This window comes from Oreochromis niloticus, linkage group LG16, assembly GCF_001858045.2.
Source record: "Oreochromis niloticus isolate F11D_XX linkage group LG16, O_niloticus_UMD_NMBU, whole genome shotgun sequence".
In the NCBI taxonomy this organism is placed as follows: Eukaryota; Metazoa; Chordata; class Actinopteri; order Cichliformes; family Cichlidae; genus Oreochromis; species Oreochromis niloticus.
The window spans coordinates 30,438,174-30,459,572 of NC_031987.2; the positions used below are offsets into that span (position 1 = coordinate 30,438,174).

The 21,399-nt window shown below is 39.7% G+C and overlaps 1 protein-coding gene and 1 long non-coding RNA gene across 6 annotated transcripts; both read right to left on the reverse strand.

The window, feature by feature from the left end:
- Positions 1 to 255: 255 nt before the first annotated feature.
- Positions 256 to 2,034, reverse strand: LOC100710947 (ADP-ribosylation factor-like protein 4C). Its single transcript, XM_005475268.4, has one exon. It carries the CDS (start codon positions 1,478 to 1,480, stop codon positions 902 to 904), a length of 579 nt encoding a protein of 192 aa, XP_005475325.1. The 5' UTR covers positions 1,481 to 2,034; the 3' UTR covers positions 256 to 901.
- Positions 2,035 to 16,987: 14,953 nt separating this feature from the next.
- Positions 16,988 to 20,378, reverse strand: LOC102079563 (uncharacterized). Of its 5 annotated transcripts, none has more exons than XR_003216604.1 (6): positions 20,239 to 20,378; positions 19,967 to 20,071; positions 18,893 to 18,945; positions 18,394 to 18,431; positions 18,097 to 18,187; positions 16,988 to 17,789 (listed from the first exon to the last, which is right to left on the reverse strand). It is a non-coding gene; the product is annotated as an uncharacterized LOC102079563 (long non-coding RNA). The 5 variants fall into 5 exon arrangements; XR_002058498.2 differs by having other exon boundaries at positions 16,988 to 17,958; XR_003216603.1 differs by having other exon boundaries at positions 16,988 to 17,445; positions 17,717 to 18,187.
- Positions 20,379 to 21,399: the final 1,021 nt, after the last annotated feature.

Consider the following 21,399-nt stretch of genomic DNA (forward strand, 5'->3'; position numbering starts at 1 on the left):
TTTATTTCATGTGCAGATCATTAAAACAAAGATCTGAGCTCAGGCCGTTATTAGCTTCTGCCTGAACTCTGTGACCCCAAACTTATCTTTGACCCACACCTGTGATGGTATCTTGATGAAGAAATCACTATCTCTGCCTTACTGTCAGCAGTCATGCCAGCCTTTTTTCCCCCACCACACATCCTGCTGCCACTGTAACCTCCACATCACCTCTACTTCTCAGCAGTGTGTAAATGAAGAACGTGACCCAAAACATTGATTTAAAATCTTTTTAATATACAAAAAATACTTCAATTTTGGCTTCTTAGTACATGAATCACCTGAAACTGCTCCTCTAATAATACAGTGTAGTTCTCTACTGTCTGTTAGCAAATGAAAAGTGCAAAGTAGTGGACTCTGTCCTCTGTCCACCACGCAGAGGAAAGGCTACTTCAATGCTCCAAAAGCAGTCAAGATCAAACCTTGATCCTACAGATGTCTGTGTTCAAGACAAAAAGAGCAGGGGGCATGAGTGACCCGAGCCACGTGCAAAATCAAACTCGTTTCCACAAAGATGTCCTGTGGGTGGAAATAATAATAATTAAAAAAAAGAGTCCAGGGTGAGCCAAAGCTTCAGTTAAAGTGGGTTCAAAGTCTGAGATAAAGCCACAGATAAATGGGCCAGCCCGTTTATCTGTTCCTCTCTCTCTCTCTGCTGCATCTCCAAACAGCCCAGTCAAGTTTCCTGTCTTGATTTTGGTTATCCTGGTGTGTTTTCTGTCCTGCATACTCTTGCCCGCAAAAGCATCTGAGCAGGACTTCAGTGGCTGAACAGCTTTATTCCAAAAATGAAAAAAGAAAAGTCACTGTTAAGGGCAATACTGGTAAAACCCGGACTCCTTGCAGTAATGTCCAGCGGCTGTTACCGCTTCTTTTTCTGCTTTAAGGATTTCCTTCTTTTCAGAATCATCTCATACAGCTTGTCCATGCCCTCGTGAAGCCCCTCGCCTATTATAGCGCAGGCAGGTTGGATGTGGTAAGTGGTGGAGGGGGTGAGCTCGTGCAGTGCCAGCTGCTTCTCGATATCCGCCACCGGGAGGGATTTGGGCAGGTCCTGCTTGTTGGCGATGACCAGCAGCGGCGTGCCCTGGTTCTCCGCAAACTTGGTGACTTTGTGCAGTTCAGTCTTGGCCTCCTCCAACCTGTCCACATCTACCGAGTCCACGACGTATATGATTCCGTCAGTGCAGCGGCTGTAGGACTTCCACAGGGGCCTCAGCTTCTCCTGCCCCCCCACGTCCCAGAAATGACAACTGATGCCCTTCGCAGTGCAGTTGCTCAGCTTGATCTTCTCCGTGTTGAAGCCGATCGTGGGGACCGTGTTGACAAATTCATTAAATTTAAGTCTGTAAAGAACCGTGGTCTTCCCAGCAGAGTCCAAGCCCAGCATGACAATGTGAAGAGACTGGAAGGCAGAGATGCTGGAAACGCTGTTGCCCATTATGGCATTTATTCTGCAGCTGCTGGTTTTATCTCCCGATTCAAGGGGAAGAAAACTGTCCTAAAGCTCAGAGCCTTCCACTTCACGGGTAAAAAAAAATCCTTAGGTTGGGAGAGTGGAGAGCGGAGAAGCCCCGGCGCGCTGTGGATGACTGATGAGCTCTGCTGTGGCCCTCAGCAGCAGCAACAGTGGACGCAGAGCTCCGATCATTAGTATTCTCCTCACACACTCGCATCCATTTGGCGACGAAGGAAAGCTGCGCTGTAAGAATACTCCAGAGCCGGAGACAACAAGGATGACACCGAACAGCTCTCTGCTCCTCACCGGGTCAACGATCTCTCTGGAAATTGCGCACAAACAGCTCCGCGGTCCGCACCTGTGCGAGAGAAAATAACATCCACCGCTTCCTTCACTCACTCCGGAAGCACACTCTCCTACACCCGCAACGCTCTCCGTGGCCGTGCTGTTGTGAGGCTGTGTGAGGCGGACAAATCAAAAGCACCCCGCTACGCTCCACCCAGCCGGGACATGCGCCAATGAGAGGGCGAGCCTCTGCGGCGATCGGGTTACTATAGACACGCGAGAGCCACAACTGACAAACATGCACAGGCAGCGTTCATAGAGCCATGGAGGAGTGTTTTTGCATGAAGCTTTCTTTTATTTGATTATCAAGCTGACCGGAAGAAACACAAACAAGCAGAAATGGATGGAATGAAACAGGAAGGTGTGCAGATCAACGGTGTTAGCATGTTAAAGAAACTGGGTGTAGTTTAGTAATCGCATGCAAACAGTCATAGTCAGGTGCGCCACCTTCTGGTGAAACACAGGAGGCACGCAAACGCTGAAAGGAAATCTTTCGGTCTCACGTGGGTTAATAAAGATTTCCTGTTGTGTAAAATAAATAAATAAATAATAAAGGTTGCCCGTATAAATTGCTCGATCTATTTCTATTTATATTCTATATCTATTTCTATCTCGATCTATCCATTGCTCGTGTAAACGACTTGTTGGTCTATAATATGTGAATCATACTCCATACAAGTCATTTTGAGCCACAAACAGCATTCCTATCACAAAGTAGAAGCTGGTAGAAGTTTTTGGAACGGTCACTTTTATATATAATTTATTTATTTGACCAGCTAAAAAGTCTCACTGACATTAAAAATGTCTTCTTTAAACGTGATCTGGAAAAAATAAACAATACAACAGTAGTTATTAATCTGTTATCTGTTCATTTATTGAAATTTGATGATGATCCATGACATCAGAGATGTAAGCGAGTGAACATAGTTATAGTCTGCTGCATTACTTTCAGAAAACAGAATAAAAACACATTTTCTTACACCTGGTCTCAAACACTGCCTTCCATTAGGCTCCACCCTAAAAGGAGGAAGTCTTACTCACACAGACGCCTTGTTCACCTCTGTGTGTCACTTACAGAACTAGACTGCTCACAGGAAGCCCTTTTATGATCATTTGTACTTGTACCTTTGGGTTAAGGGCATGAGCACAAACGAGCTGTGCTGTTTGCTGTTATGCACATCGGTTTGAAATGACTTTGACCCTCCTTTGAAGGATCTGTGCCATAGTTTCAGAGAAAATGATATCTTCAACACACCAGTCAAACCTCATGTTCAGGATGAGCAATGGGGTTTTCATCAGTTAGTTCTGAAACAGTGAACCAACTGTTCAAACTATTGAGGATACCTAGTTGGTCCATCCAGTTTACATGTACTTTGTAAAAGAGAGAAAAAAAATCAAAAGTCCCTGAATCACATGAAATAACATAGGGTCCTAGTTTTTTGTTTGTTTGTTTGTTTACTTAAAATGACAAAATCATAAATTGAAGTATTGCATATTTACACTTAATGACCTGACATTTAATGCCATTATCACTCAACATCAACAAAAGTATTATAACAAATGTTATTGCTTTCAGTCTCCCTGGTTTCGTGGGTGCAGTTTGATTTCTGCCTAACCTCATGTTCATCACTGACCCCTCCAGACCCTCCTTCTGTGATGTAGAGGTTTGTGCAGGCCAGTCAATAACGTTCCCTTTGGTCTTCTGGAGGTAGTTCTTCACCAGGAGCAATGTATTGCTGCTGACTGCTTGAGGTTTTCTTTTAAAATCTTCACATAGTCCTCTTCATGATCCTTCCACCTTGACCAGATTCCCAGTTCCAGACACACTGAAGAATCCTCACAGCATAATACTCAACTCAGGATCACAGCAAAGTGTGTAATAGACATGTCGGTCCACTGTGTCCATTTTCCACTTTGCTTCTTCAAAGCATGAAATGGAGATTCTTTAATCACCATAAGCAATTAAGGCTAATATGTGCTAATATGTGCATATGTGTAAATATGTTAATAATGTTTGTTTTAACACCTTCCTGGTTTGAAATAAAGTATCTCCCTCTGCTGTTACTGCAGCCTACTGCAAATTACATTTAAGGTTTTTGAGAGGCAAAGCATGAAATGGACACAGTGGACCGGCATGTCTATTACAAGCTTTGCTGTGATATCTTGCTGTAATACTCCCTACACCGTGCTTTAGTGTAGGGACGGTGTTCTTTGGGTTGTACTCCTCTCCTTGCTTTTTCCAAATATAAGCAGTGTGACCAGTAAGCTCTACTTTTAGCTGAACTTCCAGTATAAGTAATCTTTCTCCGGGTTGTCCTTACCATACTTCAGTCTGGCTTGAAGGTCTCTCTTCTGTAGAAATTGAGATTTTCTTGGTCAGGAACCTCACAGTTCATTCCTGTGCAGAGTTCTATTAATTAACTTCTTTTAGACTAAAATTCCTGACTTGGCTAAGTCATTAATTCGTGACACATCTCTCACTAGTTTTCCCACAGTCAATTTTTGCCAGAACACCAGAAACCCCTCCTGTAACCTACGTTACATTGTAAGGTCTCAGGGGGGCGTAACCTGACGTGCACCTCTTAGAAATGTAACCACTACAACTATTGTTATATAGCATTTATAAAGCACTGTACCACAAGGTACTTAACACATAATGCACCAGCACAAGTATAAATGCAATGACGCTGGCCACTTGTATGTATGTTGGCTACCCTGCTTTGTGTCCCGGCAGTCAGGCAGACACATATGTGGCCCATGGTGCATTACCGCCACCGTGTGGTAAGGAGTGTCACTATAGTGCAAAAAACAAAAAACAACAACAACAAAAAAACCAAATATTGGTGATATCCTGTGCAATAAGGAACCACGGAGACTATGTCGACCTCACAGTCATTTCTTTATTTACCGAACTGGGCCATGCGCAACAAAACACTGACACTGCTCTCCAAAAACTGTTTCCCCCCTGTGGACAAAACCCTGCCCACCCCGTTACATCTTAACAACAATTTTCAGCTGCTCCCTTGATTTACAGTACCTTATCACATCAGTGTTATTGACATAGCATCTTTCAAGAAATATCACAAAGTGCTCTACAACAAGAAATTCTAAAGGAGAATTATTACAATTATTATTGCAATTATTACATAAAAACAAGTTTTAAAAGATGAGTTTTTCACTATGTGCTCCACAGATCTCAGGCTCAAATGGAGAAAGTTCCAGAATCTGGACAAAACCTCTGTCCTCCTTAATTTTCAGCCTTGTAAGATACACACCCTGATCACAAGACCTCAACGACCTGCGTCTGGATGTTCAAGGGTGTGACATGAGAGTACTTAGAAGACTTTGTTAAAAGTCTTGCATTTTCGTTCTGAACAACTTCAGAGGCAAGTGAACAAGGAATTACAGTAATCCAGACGAGATGAAATAAAGGCATGAACAACAATTTCTAATTCAGAGTGTGATATGTGTTACACACACTCTTAACAGATGTGTTAAGAGAAAAAAGCAAGAGTGAGCCAGAGATTTAACATGATCATCTAAAAGGAAAGCTGTTTATAAAGTTACCCCCAAAGGTTTCTGATAGAAGATTTAGTAAATGTGGCAAAGGAGGGCCTACAGTGTCCATTACCTTTGGCACAAATCTGTCAGGGGACACAAACAAGGACCTCTGTTTTTTCTTCATTAAGCTGAAGAAGACTGTCAGTCATCCCATTTTTAATAGAATCTGAGCACCTATGTAAGACCTGTAGCTTTTCTTACTGTAACTCATATGTGTACACGCCTGTAATAGGCTGTGTAAACATGCTGTAGCAAAAAGGTTCTCTGATAAATCTATATGTATACCAATATGCCTAACATGTAGTTAAAAAAAATCCTAAAAGAAACAGAATCCCTATTTTTTACAATATACTATTTTATAACAATGTGCAGTACAAACTTCATCCACTAGATGGCAAAGTCCAACAATAAAACTTGTGAAGGGGTTTCCTTCTATAGTCAGCTGTCATATATTTTTATTTTATATGAAACATATTCACGTGACTCAAGAGATATGACATGAATATCAAGTAAAATGTTGCCTAATCTTTATTTTAGTACATTTTCCCCAATTTATGAGCCTGAATGTAACATAGCTAGACTACAGAATGGGTAAACTTGTCATAGGTCAGAGAGGCTCTGGTGGTCAGAGCGACTTAATAATTGTGGAAGAGTAAATAGTTCATATTTAAAAGTCACCAAAATAAAGTGTCCTCTTGCCCAGGGTACTCATAATCTGCCCATACCAGCAGTTTTGAATGAAGATGCCTCAAAACACGGACACACACATACCACACAGTTCCAGGAAACGGACGTTAAATGTTAGAAGAGCCAGGGAACATGTGCATACACGTTTTCCAGCCCCTTCATTTTGTATTCCAGAGAGGATACCTGCAGGAGAAGCGCTCCGCCCTCCACCTCTCCTCTTCTCTCTAAATGCACACACACTACTCACACATACACAAAGCTCACACACAAGCTTTGTCATTTTACTGTATGTGGAAGAGCCCTCTGCTGACTGCATGTGTTCCCTGAAGCCTGATTTATTTCCTGGGACATTATTACCAGGAGTATACTGGAGGTAAATAAACTCTATTTTGCTGCGTCTCAAAAAGCTGAAATGACAATCAGGATATATCTGCTCTTCTGTTGCTGGATATCATTATCTTCACTGGAGCACAGTGGAGCCATTAAACCAGCACCCACACATAAGAAAACAAAGTCACCCTGCTGTGCAGAAGCACTGACCATTGTTAGTGTTTACATACAGATAATACACCTACATTGTTTCTATTCTTTTAAACTAAAGGCACAAAATACACATCTTTATCTGATACACACACACACACACATATATATATTTGTGTTAGATAGATATCAAAGATATTAAAAATTTACAAATATTAAAATCTAAAATCTAAGTAAAACCTAATAAAATACATTAAATCAAATTGTTTCTAAATAGCTGTTGTGTTAAAATGTTTTTCTTTAAATATTGTTGTAGAAAGCTCCAGTATAGTATAAATGACAGTGAAGCAGTAAGTTGGTATTGTGGGTTGAACTCTTATAGCCAACTAAGCTAGCTGGACTTCTCTCATTTTGTTTCTGTTTCCAGACATGATTTTATTCAGTAGACTCTCTCTGAGCCAGCTGCCTTTCACACTCTCAGCTGAACCTGACAGAAATCTATCGATCACATTGAAATTTATAGCATATACTTACTTGTTTCTAAATAAAAGGGGGTTTTCATCCAAAGGGCCCACATGTGTATGCACCAAATGTTAAAAATCATGATTTATTCACTTCATTAGAAATGTTTTTCAGAAGCGCTTTCATGTTCTCAGTGGGAGTTTTCTAATCTGTTGATGGGTTACTTTGTATCTATGTTGGTATGTTTATCTAGTGTTTCATGGGTGTGTCAAAATTCTCCTGCAGACCAGCTACAGCTCCGCAGAGTTATGTTAATTTGATGCTTGTGTTTCTACTAGACATAACTTTGATTTGCGAGAGGATATTAAACATTCGCATAAAAGGCTCAAAGTGGGTCACATGGGTAGAAACAGCATTGAGAGAATGAATGTTTTCAAATGAATGATGTGGAGCTGCCTCGCAGTCATAACTATCACTGTGAAATGTAATTTTGCAAACAGACGCGTAGTAACAAACTTATGAAAGAATAATAAAGATAAAATGAATGTTGGACTTTTTCTCAAGGACAAACATGAAACAGGAACCATGTCCATGAAGACATGGTAAAACATGTCAGATCAGCTTCAAAGGCTCTGGCTATCACTTCCAGCCATTTTTAATGACGCTGAAGTTTGAAACGTTTCTTCTTTGTCCAGTTTTGTCAGAAAGGCTGTAGACAATCGGACTGCAGCTGCCATAAAAGATGACTGATGTAAGAGAGGTGTTTGACTGTGAAATCGTGCTAAATGACTCGTGGGCATGTCAGGTTTTATTCAAAGCTCTGCCAAAGGAGCATATCAGGAAATGTCTCTACACTCATGTGTATGATTTGAGCTCCCTTTTAAATTCAGTGAAACTCTCCACTGTAAAACGAAACTCTGAGAATAGTTAGCTCTTTGCACCTCCTAGGCCAGTCACAGCTCACCAAACAGCAGTTAAAAAAAGTTGTACTAGCGAAAAAAATGTTGAACATTTCTACTTTGCCGACTTAAATATTTTTCCCACTTTAATGAAACGTAACATTTTTTGTAATTAACTACATTTGCTTCATACACTATTCAGATATTAATAAGCGAAACGTGATATCACAGTATATATTCCCATAGTGTGTTGGTGCACCATCTGCTGTTGGTGCACTTCTCCATTAATATAACGCAATCCAGAGTGGGTATGTGAAGTTCCCAGTTTGAAATGAAAAACAGTGGGTTCTTCTTCTTTTAAGTACTCCCTTTAAGGGTCAGCACAGCACATTCATCTGCCTCCATCTAACCTTATTTCCTAATATGTTAGCTAAAATATTACACATGTTCTGTCATACTGGCTTGTATATTTAATCTGTTTTAATTTTGACTAGCAAAGCTGTAACCTTGTGAGCAAACTGGGTAGCTCTGTTAATGTTGCTACAGAGATTATATGTAGTAACATTAACAGAGCGATAACATTCTAAGAATATGAGGCTCCATAAACACACGATGTAATGAGTAATGGTTCCAACAAAACAGCAGTAGCCACGGTACTTACTTTGAGAAGTTATAGTTAGACTACTTAAAAGTATTTGTGATCATTTTCTTACAAAACATAACTGAGTTTCCCAACGAAGCAGGATCAGAAATCCTAATGTTTGCCTTTTAAATTTAGCACCTTAAATGAATCAAATTTTTACAGTGTGGATCATCTTGCCAATTTTTTTAAAGACCCAAGCAGAAAATGTTCATTATTCATAGGTAAGGCTTTTTATATCCAGAAGTGGTGCTGCATATTGTTTTCCAGCTGAATGGAAACATTGTAAACTGTAGGAGGTTGTCGGTGGAGCAGGTTGATTGCTGCTGTAGCTGCAAGGTGCACTGCATGTCTTGTGTTACCCAACATGTGAAACAAGTGAGCTTTGTATTAGCAGCTCCTTCAACCTGCTGTGGGGAGATAAAGCCAGAAGCTCTCGATATCAAATGTGCCTCCAGCAGAATGGAATAATGGAAGCCGACAAGACGGGTTCACCTCCCTGAAGAGAGCATCTGGACTCTAGCAGCCATTCAGATAAAAAGACAGAGAAAGTGGAGAGAGGGCCTGAATTCGACTTTCATGCTTCACATCTCAACTCGAGTGCTTTTGTTAGAAGTTGAGTGTTGTTTTTCCTCTCTCTCTCTCTACCCAGAGGAAAGTTCTGCTGCTCGTAACAGCCCTTTCTCAGTCTCCGAAGAAATAAATCATCTTTTTTTTATTTGAGAATACAGCAGAAATAAAATACGCAGTTCAGAGGGAATGTAACCGATTTCTCATTTTGTGTCTGGTCATTTATAAAGCAATCATTTTTTTCCCCTGAATCTCACTGTTATCTCATGAGCTGTTTATTTCAGACAAATAAAGATCAATGTGGGAAGAGAAAAAAACAGAGCATTTGAAATTGGGACTGGGCTGAAATGAGATGAAGGGTTTCCTTAGGGCTTTGCTTTAAGCAGTTTGAGAGAGTGCTCAAAACTGAGCTCCATTATGTTTAGAGGAAAGAGGCTGCAGTAAGAAGATATCTGACTTTGAATTTGCCTGTCATCTGTTATTTCTGCCTGTTTTTTAACGCAGGGTTCAGATAAACAAAAACACCTGATTATGACTCTGCAGGTCCACATGACCTCTGGGGTTGTCCTGTGCTATTTGATACTCTCTACACTGTAAGAAAAAGTCCTAATATAAAAGTATTTTACTAGAATCTAGAATATCATTAAATTTACATAAATAGACTGTGATTTCACATTTCAAATGTAGATTAACGTAAAATCACTGTAATGTAATAAAACATAATTTTCTTGTTTTTTAAATGTATCTGTCTGTACATATGCATATTTAGATTGTTAAAATACATTCACAAATGTATCATGATTTCACAAATATTTGTCCGTTATTTGAAAGATTGAACTGTTAAATTCAAATGTAATGCTATGGAAAAAGATATGAAATGATTCTTATAAACTTTTTTAACATCAAATAATTATTACTATTATTGCTATTTAGGGCGATCGTGGCTCAAGAGTTGGCAGTTCGCCTTGTAATCAGAAGGTTGCCGGTTCGAGCCCCAGCTCGGACACTCTCGGTCGTCGTGTCCTTGGTCAAGACACTTCACCTACCTACCACCTACTGGTAAGGGGCCGATGGTGCGATATGGCAGCCTCGCCTCTGTCCCAGGGCATGCAATCCATTATTATTTAAACCAACTGTTAACTGTATATTTCTGTACATTTAAGTATTATTATTCATATTGCCACATTCATTGACCTTGTTTATAGGTAATTTCATTGTTTAATCACATTAACATGTTCCTAATTTAATGTTTAAAAGCACTTGAAAAAGGCAAAATCCCATGTAAAATTAGGGCAACAAACTGTATTGTCATTACTGAAAATAACCGTATTTTTATGAGAAAGTTATTTTCTGTTATTTATTGGTATTATTTTGGCGCCCCAGCTGCCAGAATATTACTGTTTTTCTAGGATTTTGTTTTTAACAGTGTACTTTTAAGATTAGGCTTAAAACTTCGTGTTCTGATAGGACATATAGTTAGGGCTAGATCAGGTGACCCTAATTTCTCCTTAAATTGTGCTGCAATAAGTCTAGGCTGCGGGAGCTTCCCATGATGCACTGAGTGTTTTTGTTTCACTCCCCTCATTTCAGTCTGTCCTCTATTCTTCCTGTGAAAAGGTAGATTGTCTTTCCCACTGTCACCTAGGGCTTGCTCATAGGGCAGAGGTGTCAAACATAAAGTACGAGGGCCAGAATCAGACTGACAAAGAATGGACAGCCTTTGAACGAGCGCATAGAGCACATAGATTTTGGACAATTAACTGTGTGTGCATGGGTTTTTAAAGCTTTTTGTATTGAATAGCTGGGTCCAGAGTGAGCTTTAGAGCTGTTGGTATGTGGGCTTTAAAGCCAATTACCTCCTGTCTCCTGCTGTAAGTGGATTTTCTCTGTGTAAGGAGGGGAAGATGGTATGTTTATTTATGAATGCATTACATAATGTTTTACAAGAAAAAATAAAATCACCAAAAAATGTAAACTTTTATCAGGGATTTTTACCTTACAATGTAAAGTGATTTGAAGCGACTGTTGTTGTGATTTGGCACTAGATAATTAAAGCTGAATTGAATGTTAGATTTTACTGATTAAAGGCTAGGGCCTCTGAGTATTGTTCCTGAACAATGGAGAGTTTTAAGATCTGGGCTCTTTATTGTGCTCTTTGAGCCATTCCTTAGCAATTTTGTGGCTTTGATGTGGCAAAATGTTCTCCTAAGATAAGGTGCTGCTGTCAGTGAGTGTGGTTAGTAAAATGGGCTTTACTTACGTAGCACTTTTCTACTCTAATTTAAAACTCAACACGCTTTTTACCACAAGCATCACTGACCCAGTCACACGGTGCTTTAGTCTAAAAGTACTTTGCCTAAAATTCATGCACATACTGGGGAGAATTGGAGTTCACCATTCTGCCCAAGGGCACTTCCAAATGAACCCGCTCTGCCAACAAGCTGTGCTTGGTCTGCAGTGTTTAAGTAAGTAATGGTGACCAGTGTCAATAAATGTCATCATTCATAGTTAAAACTGTCACATCCACACATTTATTAACCCTGTTTCAGTCACAAACATTCAGATTTCTACTGGTATTGGTTTTCCTTATGCCAATTTAGGCTACTTTGTCTCTATACATTAAAATAAGAAAAGCTAGTGTACTGTTCTGGCAGAATGAGGGAAATAGCTTCCTCCCTGCAGATATTTCCTACACAGTGTATATGTAGTAATGACAAGATTGCATTTAATCAAATAAGCTGCTGTGGGCAGGTCATTATCATCAATCAACCACCATTTCTAACTACATAAAATGACCACATAAATCTGATTTTATCTAGGGGACATGTGCAGTATATTTCCTCTCCATTGCCATTACTGACTGACGCCACACACTTGTTTCCTCAGTTAATTTTTAACAGAGTGAGAGGCAACAAGCAGGAAAACAGGTAAATGGATCTTTGTTCCTCGTTTTCCATCTGTGATAAGAGTACAAGACCTTGTGGTGCAAATGTACAAGTATATTTTTGTACCAGGCTGGCTGACTGCTGCTAAAACTCAGACAAGCCTACACTCTGTTCATTTTAATGTTCTCTGTTTTGTCTCATTTAAAGATTGTTGATGCATTTAATAGTTGCCAATTTGATTCATTTATCTGCTTTATCCACTTTCTTCTTGCTTAATTTAATTTAGAGGATATTATCTAAGGCTTTCACTGTATGCCTCTCTGCTTTAATAAAAGTGGCTTTATTTCAGACTGCATGTGTTTCAAAAGCACTTCTATGTAAATATATGTCCAGTATTCAAGCTCTTTTAGATCTGTTTTTGGTTTCTACTACCACTGCCTCTGCTTAATAATCTTGCTGTTTGCTGCTCAGTCTCCAGCATATTGTCTCTCTAATAAGAGACTTTTGGTGCAGCAAAAAAATGACACTGCAGAAGGAGGGAATTTCAGAGAAGCTCCAGATTTAGCTAATAATTCTCTGTAGGTTCAATCATTTATGACATTGTTATTGCACTATATTGTTTTAAGCTGCTTTACCTAAATTATTTTCCATTTAAGCCAAACTAGCAGTTATTGTGTCATTTGTATCCATATCTGTTGGGGAGAAAACCTGGTGACACAGTTAGCATTGTTCCCTTACACTGAAAAGGTCCTGGGTTCAAAAGCACCTGCTGGCCTGTGTGGAGGTTTTATCTTCTCCCTGTGCTTGCATGGGTTCTCTACAGGACCTTTGGCTTACTCAGTTGTTTGTAGATGCACTTTTTCTTCTGGCAATATGCTGGCTTGTAAGTCCCTGCAGTAACACTAACTGATCCAAATGATGTAACAGTGAATTTACAAGCTGCAGGTCATAGCGTCTGGAAACCTGCAGGCAATTAAGAACATCCCTTCCCTCTAGTAAAACTGTGTGTCGTTGCATGTTGTATATTTTTCCCTGTTTTTCATAGACAAAAGCCAACAATGAGTTGAACCATCTGTTGATGCTTTGGTAAAAATGCCTACTCTGCCTGCAGCCCTCAGCTGTCACTGTTTACCTGCAGCAGCATGATTTAGCTTTTAACAAAAAGCAGGAAGTTAGAGATGTTTTTTCCACAATGAATGAATCATTTGGTAGTGAATATTTGGGGCAAAAGGAAGGTGTGTTTGGGATTGGGTCAAAATATATTTATGTATATTTGGTTGTTTAGGGTAATAAAGGAACAGTCACCACATCCATTCACATTATCCAGAGAAAGTAGGGCTGCTTAAACAGCCATCCATCCATTTTCTTACTTATCCAGTTCAGGGTGGAGGTGGCCCATCCCAGCTGTCAACTTAAACAAGTTAAACATAAATGAATAACATATTTCAAAATATTATGACAAAAATATATTTAAAAAATTGGAAGAATTTGGTATTACCTTTCATATTACTTTGCAATAAGTTATGCATTACTGTCCAAAACTTTGGATGAACTCACAATTTGCATTGGCTTAGAGTAACATTTACATTTCCTCTTACTCATGGAGAAGTGTCAGCCACAGCAGACGGTGGCTGGTTGTAACTACAGCAAGTGTCAGTGCACCCAAGTTGTGGTTCACACATGAATAGGTCTGCAACATGTCATTAAAGAAGAAATCTAGAGCAGTGGTACCGGTCCGTGAGTCGTTTGGTAGTGGGCAGTGAGAGTTGAGGCCCGGGTGTGAAATTTATGGTTTTCAGGAAATTCAAGGTTTCCCTGGGTCTTTTCCCGTGTGTTATGAATAAATCTCCCTTTTTCGGTAGCTGTACTAGTTTTATTTTGTGGTATTTTTCCGCAGCACCTTAAAGGCCGGTCTGTGAAAATATTGTCGGACATGGCACAAAAAAGGTTGGGGGACTGCTGATCTAGAGGAACTAACTCTGAGAACTGGTGAGCTAGTTAATTCAAAACTACTTTTCATATGTTAAAATAATTTGTTTCTTCTTTGTTTCTTCTTTTAAAACAGAAATGATATTGTACATTTCACTGCCCTTTCTGTGGTGTAGTGGGAGGAGAAACTGCCAAGAAGGTGTTTGTGTATCATCTGGACAGAGGAAATAGGACAAGGAGACTTGGTGGTGGAATGACAAAATGCTGGAAAGCATTCAAAGGAAAAGGAGGCTAGGCTTGGAGGCTGGGCATACAACAAAGATAGAGGTGGCAAAGCTAAAGAAAAAGACTTATAATGAATTACATGGGAGGCTAGATACTTAAGACAAAGAAAAGTACTTGTATCAATTTGCCAAGTAGAAATATTAAGCTGGAAAGGATGTGCAACACGTTAGGGTGATTTAGGAGTTGGAAATATATAAACAAGTGAAGAGAGTGTACTGAGAAGATGGAAGGAGTATTTTGAGGAGCTCATCAATGAATGAGGGAGAATGGAGGACAGATGGAGGAAAGTTAGTGAATGATGAAGTACAGAGGATTGTGGAAAGGCAGATGGTTCAGATGACATGCCTGAGATGTCCAGGAGAGAGGGCAGTGGACTTTTTGGCCAGACTGTTTAATACAATCTTGTAGAGTGAGAGGATCCCTGAGAATTTTTAAGGACAAAGATGATGTGCAGAACTGTAGTAACTACATGACATGAAGATAAGAAAAAGAGTTCTAAGAGTGCTAAGAAGAGAGGTGATGATCAGCGAGCAGCAGTATGGTTTCATGCTGAGAGAGAGAACTACAGATGCAGTATTTCCTTTCAGTGTGTTAATAGAGAAGTATAGAGAAGAGGTTGAACTGTGTCTTTGTAGGTATAGAGATAATACAAGGTATAGTAACAAGAGAGGAACTGTGGTAATGCATGATGAAGTTCAGTGGCAGAGAAGTATGTCAGGGTGGTGCAGGACATGTATGGGGACAGGGAGACAGTGGTGAAGTGAAAAGCAGGATAACAGATGGAAGACAATGTGATGTGTATTTAGAGTAGGAAGCAGGTGGAGGAGAACCTGGAGAGGTGGAGATGGAGCCAGAGAGACTGGGGTATTTTGAGAGCGTTTTCACACCTGTAGTTTGTTTCCTCTGGTCCGAATCAGTTGATGAGTTTGTAAACTTGTAGCTTTTTCTCACGATTTGGTTTCTTTTCACACAGAGAAAAATCCAAGTGTGAAGGCAGCTTCTGTGACAGAACTTGAGTCCACAACAAATTTCACTAAGGGGACAATGAAGTATATTTATCGTATCCAAGCGAACCAAAATGTGTCACTACAAACCACAACGTGTGAATATTTAGTGTGCTTATTAGCCAGACACAAGTAAATACAGGAAGAAGGTGCTGTTTTCTGGACTATTGGAGAACACAGAGAATTTATGGCTAGTGGCCCATACAGACCTTTGCACATATATAGTACCTTCCTGCATCCCAGAAGACAAAGCATAACTGACTACACAAAGTTTTTTAGCTCTAATTTGCAACATTTTTCAGAATATTAAGCAGCATCCCAGGTCATAACCAAAAACACCTTTAATATTTTCTTACAACTAGATTACAACGACATGGTACAGAAGCAGCTCCCTCATCTTGATCCAATTCCAGGCATTCCCACTGAAAAGAAAGAAAATAGGCCCAGCAATTTTTGTATTTCTTTTGGCATTAACAAGAAAGTGTCAATCACTGTCATCAGTGACCATGTGACGGACCAATGCAAGCAATAAACCAGTGATTTGCAGATGCAACCTTCAGATTCTATCCAGCATGTTTTCCTCCCACAATAAGTACTTAAACTTTCCCCCAGACAATGTTCAGTTTCCAAACCAGTCTAATTATAGACTGGTTCTCAAAAAGCACCAAGGAAGAACTGGCTCTGCAGAGGCGCCAGTGTTTTCTGAATCCGACCCTGGCTGTGCCCACTCAAGGCAATACTTGAGATTCTGCATCTCAGAGGCAGGGTGCTAAGAATAGTGTTGGGCTATATTTTTAAGAATACCACATAAAGCTGCACAGAACAGATGAGGGGGGCTGGAAGTCAGACACAGGAAGAAACTCTAGTAAAAGAACCCACGCAGAATAATCTGTCTTCACAATGAAGACTGTGGGAGAACTCTCAAATTAAATACACACACCAAGGCGATGGATAGTAAGGTCCAGGTGAATCAGGAAAATAATGGGGACGGGGAAAAGGAACAAAAGTGGGAAGTAAAAACACAGAAGGCTGCAGGAGGAGTTAATGTTAACTACAAGATGGTCTAAGAACAGATCCAGACACATGATACAGACAACAACAGGAAAACTATGGAACTGATGGCAATACCAAAAACACTGGCAGCCATCAGTGCTACCCTGCAGTCTTCTAGTAGCTCCTTCTGTTACCCCAACCGGTCACGGCAGATAGCCGCCCCTCCATGAGCCTGGTTCTGCCAAGGTTTCTTCCTGTTAAAAGGGAGTTTTTCCTTCCCACTGTCCCAGAGTGCTTATTCATAGGGGGTCATATGATTCAATTCAATTCAATGTTATTTATACTTTATACAGCACCAAATCACAACAACAGTCACCTCAAGGCACTTTATATGATTGTTGGGTTTTTCTCTGTATGTATTATTGTAGGGTAGACCCTACAATAATCCATACAGAGAAAAACCTAACAATGAATAAAACTGAATTGAATAGATGCACTAATGGTATAAATTTGAAAATCCTAGGTGACTTTCTTCTTGATTTCACAAGAGTCACAAGATACTAGACCTCTGACCTTAACCATGATTTAAATCGTCTGAGACTTTTTGTAGATGCACCTATAATTTGAAAATCCAACATCACCTTTGTCTCAAGTATCATGTCCACAAAGTTGGGTATCCACGCCACCCACCTGGCAGGGTGATGACAAAAGCCTATCAGCCTTTCTTGGCTGATGGGTAAAAAATAAAGTTTAATTTCTTCAGTCATTTTCCTATGACATATAAAGTCCTTATGAAATTGAGTTCTGTGCTTTGGCTGTAGTCCTTTATTACCTCGTAAACCTTGCAGTGGATGAAAAGTGATGCGATGATTAGATCTGTGAGAGATGTTTGGCATCAGGGAATTGTGTTGCAGTTGTTGTTTACCCTTCGTTGCCCTGCAGTTCTCACATTATTCATCTCCTGGATGTTGCAGTCAGAGTTGTACCATTAGCACATTGATAAATATTTCTGTTTGCTGACAATATAATCATTTGTCTCGACGTCTTTCAATCATTGGCTCCATCTCCCCCTTGCACACACACAAAGGTTGCCATGGAGATTTGCGTCCTGCGCTCTGGAGGTTGCCATGGCACCAATGTTTACCGGTGTTTTGTTGGCACGGTGATCTCTCTGCCTCCTCCAGAATGAAACAGTTTAAGTTTGTGGCTGTTGAACACAATGCTGGATGTTTACCGACTCCTGAAATGGATCATAATGACTGACATCGAAAGAGAGGAGGATGCGGGTGAGACTGAAAGTGAGGGGAGAAAGGCGTGGGCTATGGATATGATCTGCCAGTTGAAAACATCATTGAAGTGGCTATGAGCGCCAAGCAGAGCAATGAGGATACGTCAAAGGAAAAGAGCAGCATTGTGCTGAGCTATAGCTGCGCATAATAAGGAATATATGATTTTTCAGTTTTATCATAGCATCTTACCATTGGTCTCCTTCTTCAAAGCTGTACACATATTAAAAAATCCTCCCCTCTGTGGTGCACATTAAAGGAGAGTCTGCAGAAGGGACACAGAGAACAGACTACTCATCCGAATCCATTTTAACACTCAACATGACTTCACATTTTTAGATAATAGCACCAAAAGATTTCCTCCCTGTTTGGTGTAAGTTCAAAGACAGTGTCATAGTTTATTCAGTTTGCATAGAGCCTGACTGTTCTTCATCCTGGTTTAAATACAAACAATCAGATACCAGAAATACACTCCAGACTCAAAGACTGGAGGGAAAAATAAGGTTAATATATGAAGACTGTGAAATGTTCAGCTCAGTTGCTGTCTGCTGATAAAAGGCAGTTTCTTGAACCTAGTCTCCGGTGCAATGTGATGAAATGCCTTTATCTCTGGCAAACGTATCCTCCTTGAAACCAAGTAGGTTTTTACACAGATGAGGTTTCCTAGGAGACGAGAAAAGAGAGAATAAATGGAGAGAGGGGAAAAAGGCAACCTTCACTTAGCTGCTATAGTACACAGTCTGACACAGAGGTGATGCCTGTAACGAGTGATATTCTCACCATTATGTGAGAACTTTGACCTCTTTTACATTTTACCCTCACAAGGTTTTAACAGCAAATCCTCCCCCAAAAACAACAAGGGTTCAAACCTGTGGTGAGACATCCATCCAGTCAATACCCTCCAGCTCTGCAAAGCATTTCATGGACATAATTATCAGAAGTGCTGTCAGTGTAATTTAATTAACGTGCTAAAGGCGAGAAGGAATAATAGGAAGACAAGGCATGTAAAAAAATACAAACTTAACTCATTTTGTATTCAGTTTAAGTCATTTTTTCTATATACTGTAGCACCAAATCACAACAACAGAGCCTTCAATAATTGAGAGAAAACCCAAACAATCAGACAAAGCCCTATGAGCAAGCATTTGGTGACAGGGGGAAAGAAAAACTCCCTTTTAACAAGAAGAATTTATTCAACAGAGCCAGGCTCAGGGAGGGGCAGCTAAAAGCCACGACCAGGTGGGGGTGATGGAGGAAGACAGGACAAAAGGCACACCGTAGAAAAGAGCCAGACATTATTAATGATAATTATTAATGATTACAAATGATGATTAAATACAGAGTAGTGTATAAAAAATAGAGATCGACCTTTTCGAAGGAAGAAAACTCTGGCAGAACCAGGCTCAGGGAGAGGCAGCGATCTAATGTGGGAGGGAGACAAGATAGACTGAAATGAGGTGAATGAAGAAGAAACACTCAGTGCATCGTGGGAAGCTCGCAGCAACGTATCTAGGAGAGGCTAGCTGGTTCCACAGAAGAGGTTTCTGAAAGCTGAAGGCTCGGCCTCCCATTCTACCGTTAAACGTTCCCAGGATGTTTAAAAGTAGAATGGGAGGCCGCACTTCACTTTCAGCCAGCAGTCTGAGAGTGAAGTGCTCTATTGGGGTGATATGGTACTATGAGGTGTTTAAGATAAGGCGGTCTTATTCAAGCGGAGACAGATTTGAAATTTGATTCTGGATTTAACAGGGAGCCAATGATGAGATGCCAATATGGGAGAAATATGTTCTGTCTTTCCGATCCCTATCAGTACTCTCACTATAGCAACTTTTGATTTACAATAGTCCACCCTAGAAGTCTTAATTCTTATTCTTTTTTACTTTTTAGGGTGATAAACTCTGTTTCCATATCAAATGGCTGTTCCTCTGAATACACTGCCTTTCAAAGATTTGTAGACTGGAGTAGTTCCAATAAACTTTCTTATAGAAACCAAACCCTGTAAGTGCGGCTGTAAATATATTTATGTTGCTGTAAAACTGGGCTTTTTAACAAAGAGGTCAATCTGTTTAAAATCAATAGGTACACCCCACCCCACAATAACAGTAGTATATTCATTGAAGACATTGCTTGGGTTTTGACTTCTGATAAGTTAAGTACCATAGATAGCCACATGAAATTTAAGGGTTGATGAACCCATTTAAATTTTTTTAAAACTGCAAACAAATCAATTTGAAAATGTTTCCTGCTTTTGCCCAGCATAATAATTTTCTATAGCAGTACCAGTATTGTACGATAGTTATATCATAGCTGCACCGATTTAATGTCTATAATGTAGAGTATCACACAGTAATATAATTTTTAAAAACTTACCCAAAATATATTTGGGGCACATAATAAATATGTGTTTATTAAAAAAAAAGAAGTAAAAAAGAAGTGACTTACCTTTAATTCTAAACTCTGATGCAGTCCATGAATCTGTCAGCTTCTTCTGTCTTTGCTCTCTTCTCTGTTTGTCGCTGCTCCCAATCTCCCCTCAAACTATAAAACCTGATTGTGTTTAGCGAGCACACACACACACACACACACACACACACACACACACATAAAGGATAAGGATTGGGAGTAAACAGAAGAGGTTTTGGTTTGTGGAGGGGGCTGACGGGTGCCGAGCAAACAGAGCCTCGGCCTCCCTTCCAGGTTTCGATCTTACTCACCTTTCTCATCAGAGAGCTGCTATGAGAACAAACAGACTTCTGTTCTGTTCCTGTTGGCAAAGACACAAACTCCTGCTGCGGTACCGACACTTGAAAACATGCTGGCCTCCTTTTATTTATGTATGAACCCTGAAATCTCCACCAAAAAAAGGGAAAAGTAGAGCAGGAAAAAGCAGTCCATGAGTGCACAACTTCAAGTAACATTTTGAAATCAGAATACTTTGTTAATCCCTAAGGAAGTTATTTAATCACTTTAATAAATGATTTTTTGGGTGTACTGGATGGTACCACCACGTTTTACAGGCCAGTGCTAATGAAAAGGAAAAATGACTTTTATTTGCCTAAAAAAGCCTTCATCCCTATCTCAGTGATATAAAGGCAGAGCAGTAGGTCTCTGAAGTCAGAAATTATTTTCTCTACTTCAAGTTTGTTATCATAATAATCTTACTATAATGATCATAAAATATATCTGAATGGCTTTTCCCTAAATCCTCCTAGACACATTAATCTGGATGAAACATAATTATATAAACTATTTTGGGTACCAGGACAACATCTGTATAGCTTTTGGGAAATATTTTTATAACACTGAAATCCTTTATTATTAAATATATTATGTTTCGTAAGTGATGTCAGAACGAACACTGACATTACATCTCAGTTACGTGTACGTGTTTGCGTGTAAAGAACAAGTCAGGGTGACTACATGTGTAAAAATCACAGTATATTAAATTATTTTTTCTTCTCAGTTTTTCACGTCCAGATAACCAAAATAGACACATCATTTCTCCAAATGGAGTAGACTGTGGCATTCAATGTTCATGTCCTGACAACATCATAAATTATAGGTCCTGGTTTACAGAAGTCAAACCGCATAGCATGTCTAAGCTTCTGTGGCATCAAATATGTTTTCAAAAGCTTTTAGATGGAAACCATTTTTTGTTTTGTTTTGTTTTGTTTGAAGGAAAAGAAAATGGATTCATCCTTAGGGGAGCTAAAACGTGGGTACTGAACTGGTTGTGCAGATTTTGGTTTCTTGCATGTATTTTTGTCAGTGATGGCAGCACGTGAGGAGGAAAACAGGAGCCCATCATTATAGTTAGATGTAACTTATTCTGAACAAAGCTGACAATTAAAGCCTAATTGATTGAATCTATTGGG

Bases quoted from the DNA above. Each gene is read 5' to 3' on its own strand.
- LOC100710947 (XM_005475268.4), bottom strand. From the start codon at position 1,480: ATGGGCAACAGCGTTTCCAGCATCTCTGCCTTCCAGTCTCTTCACATT.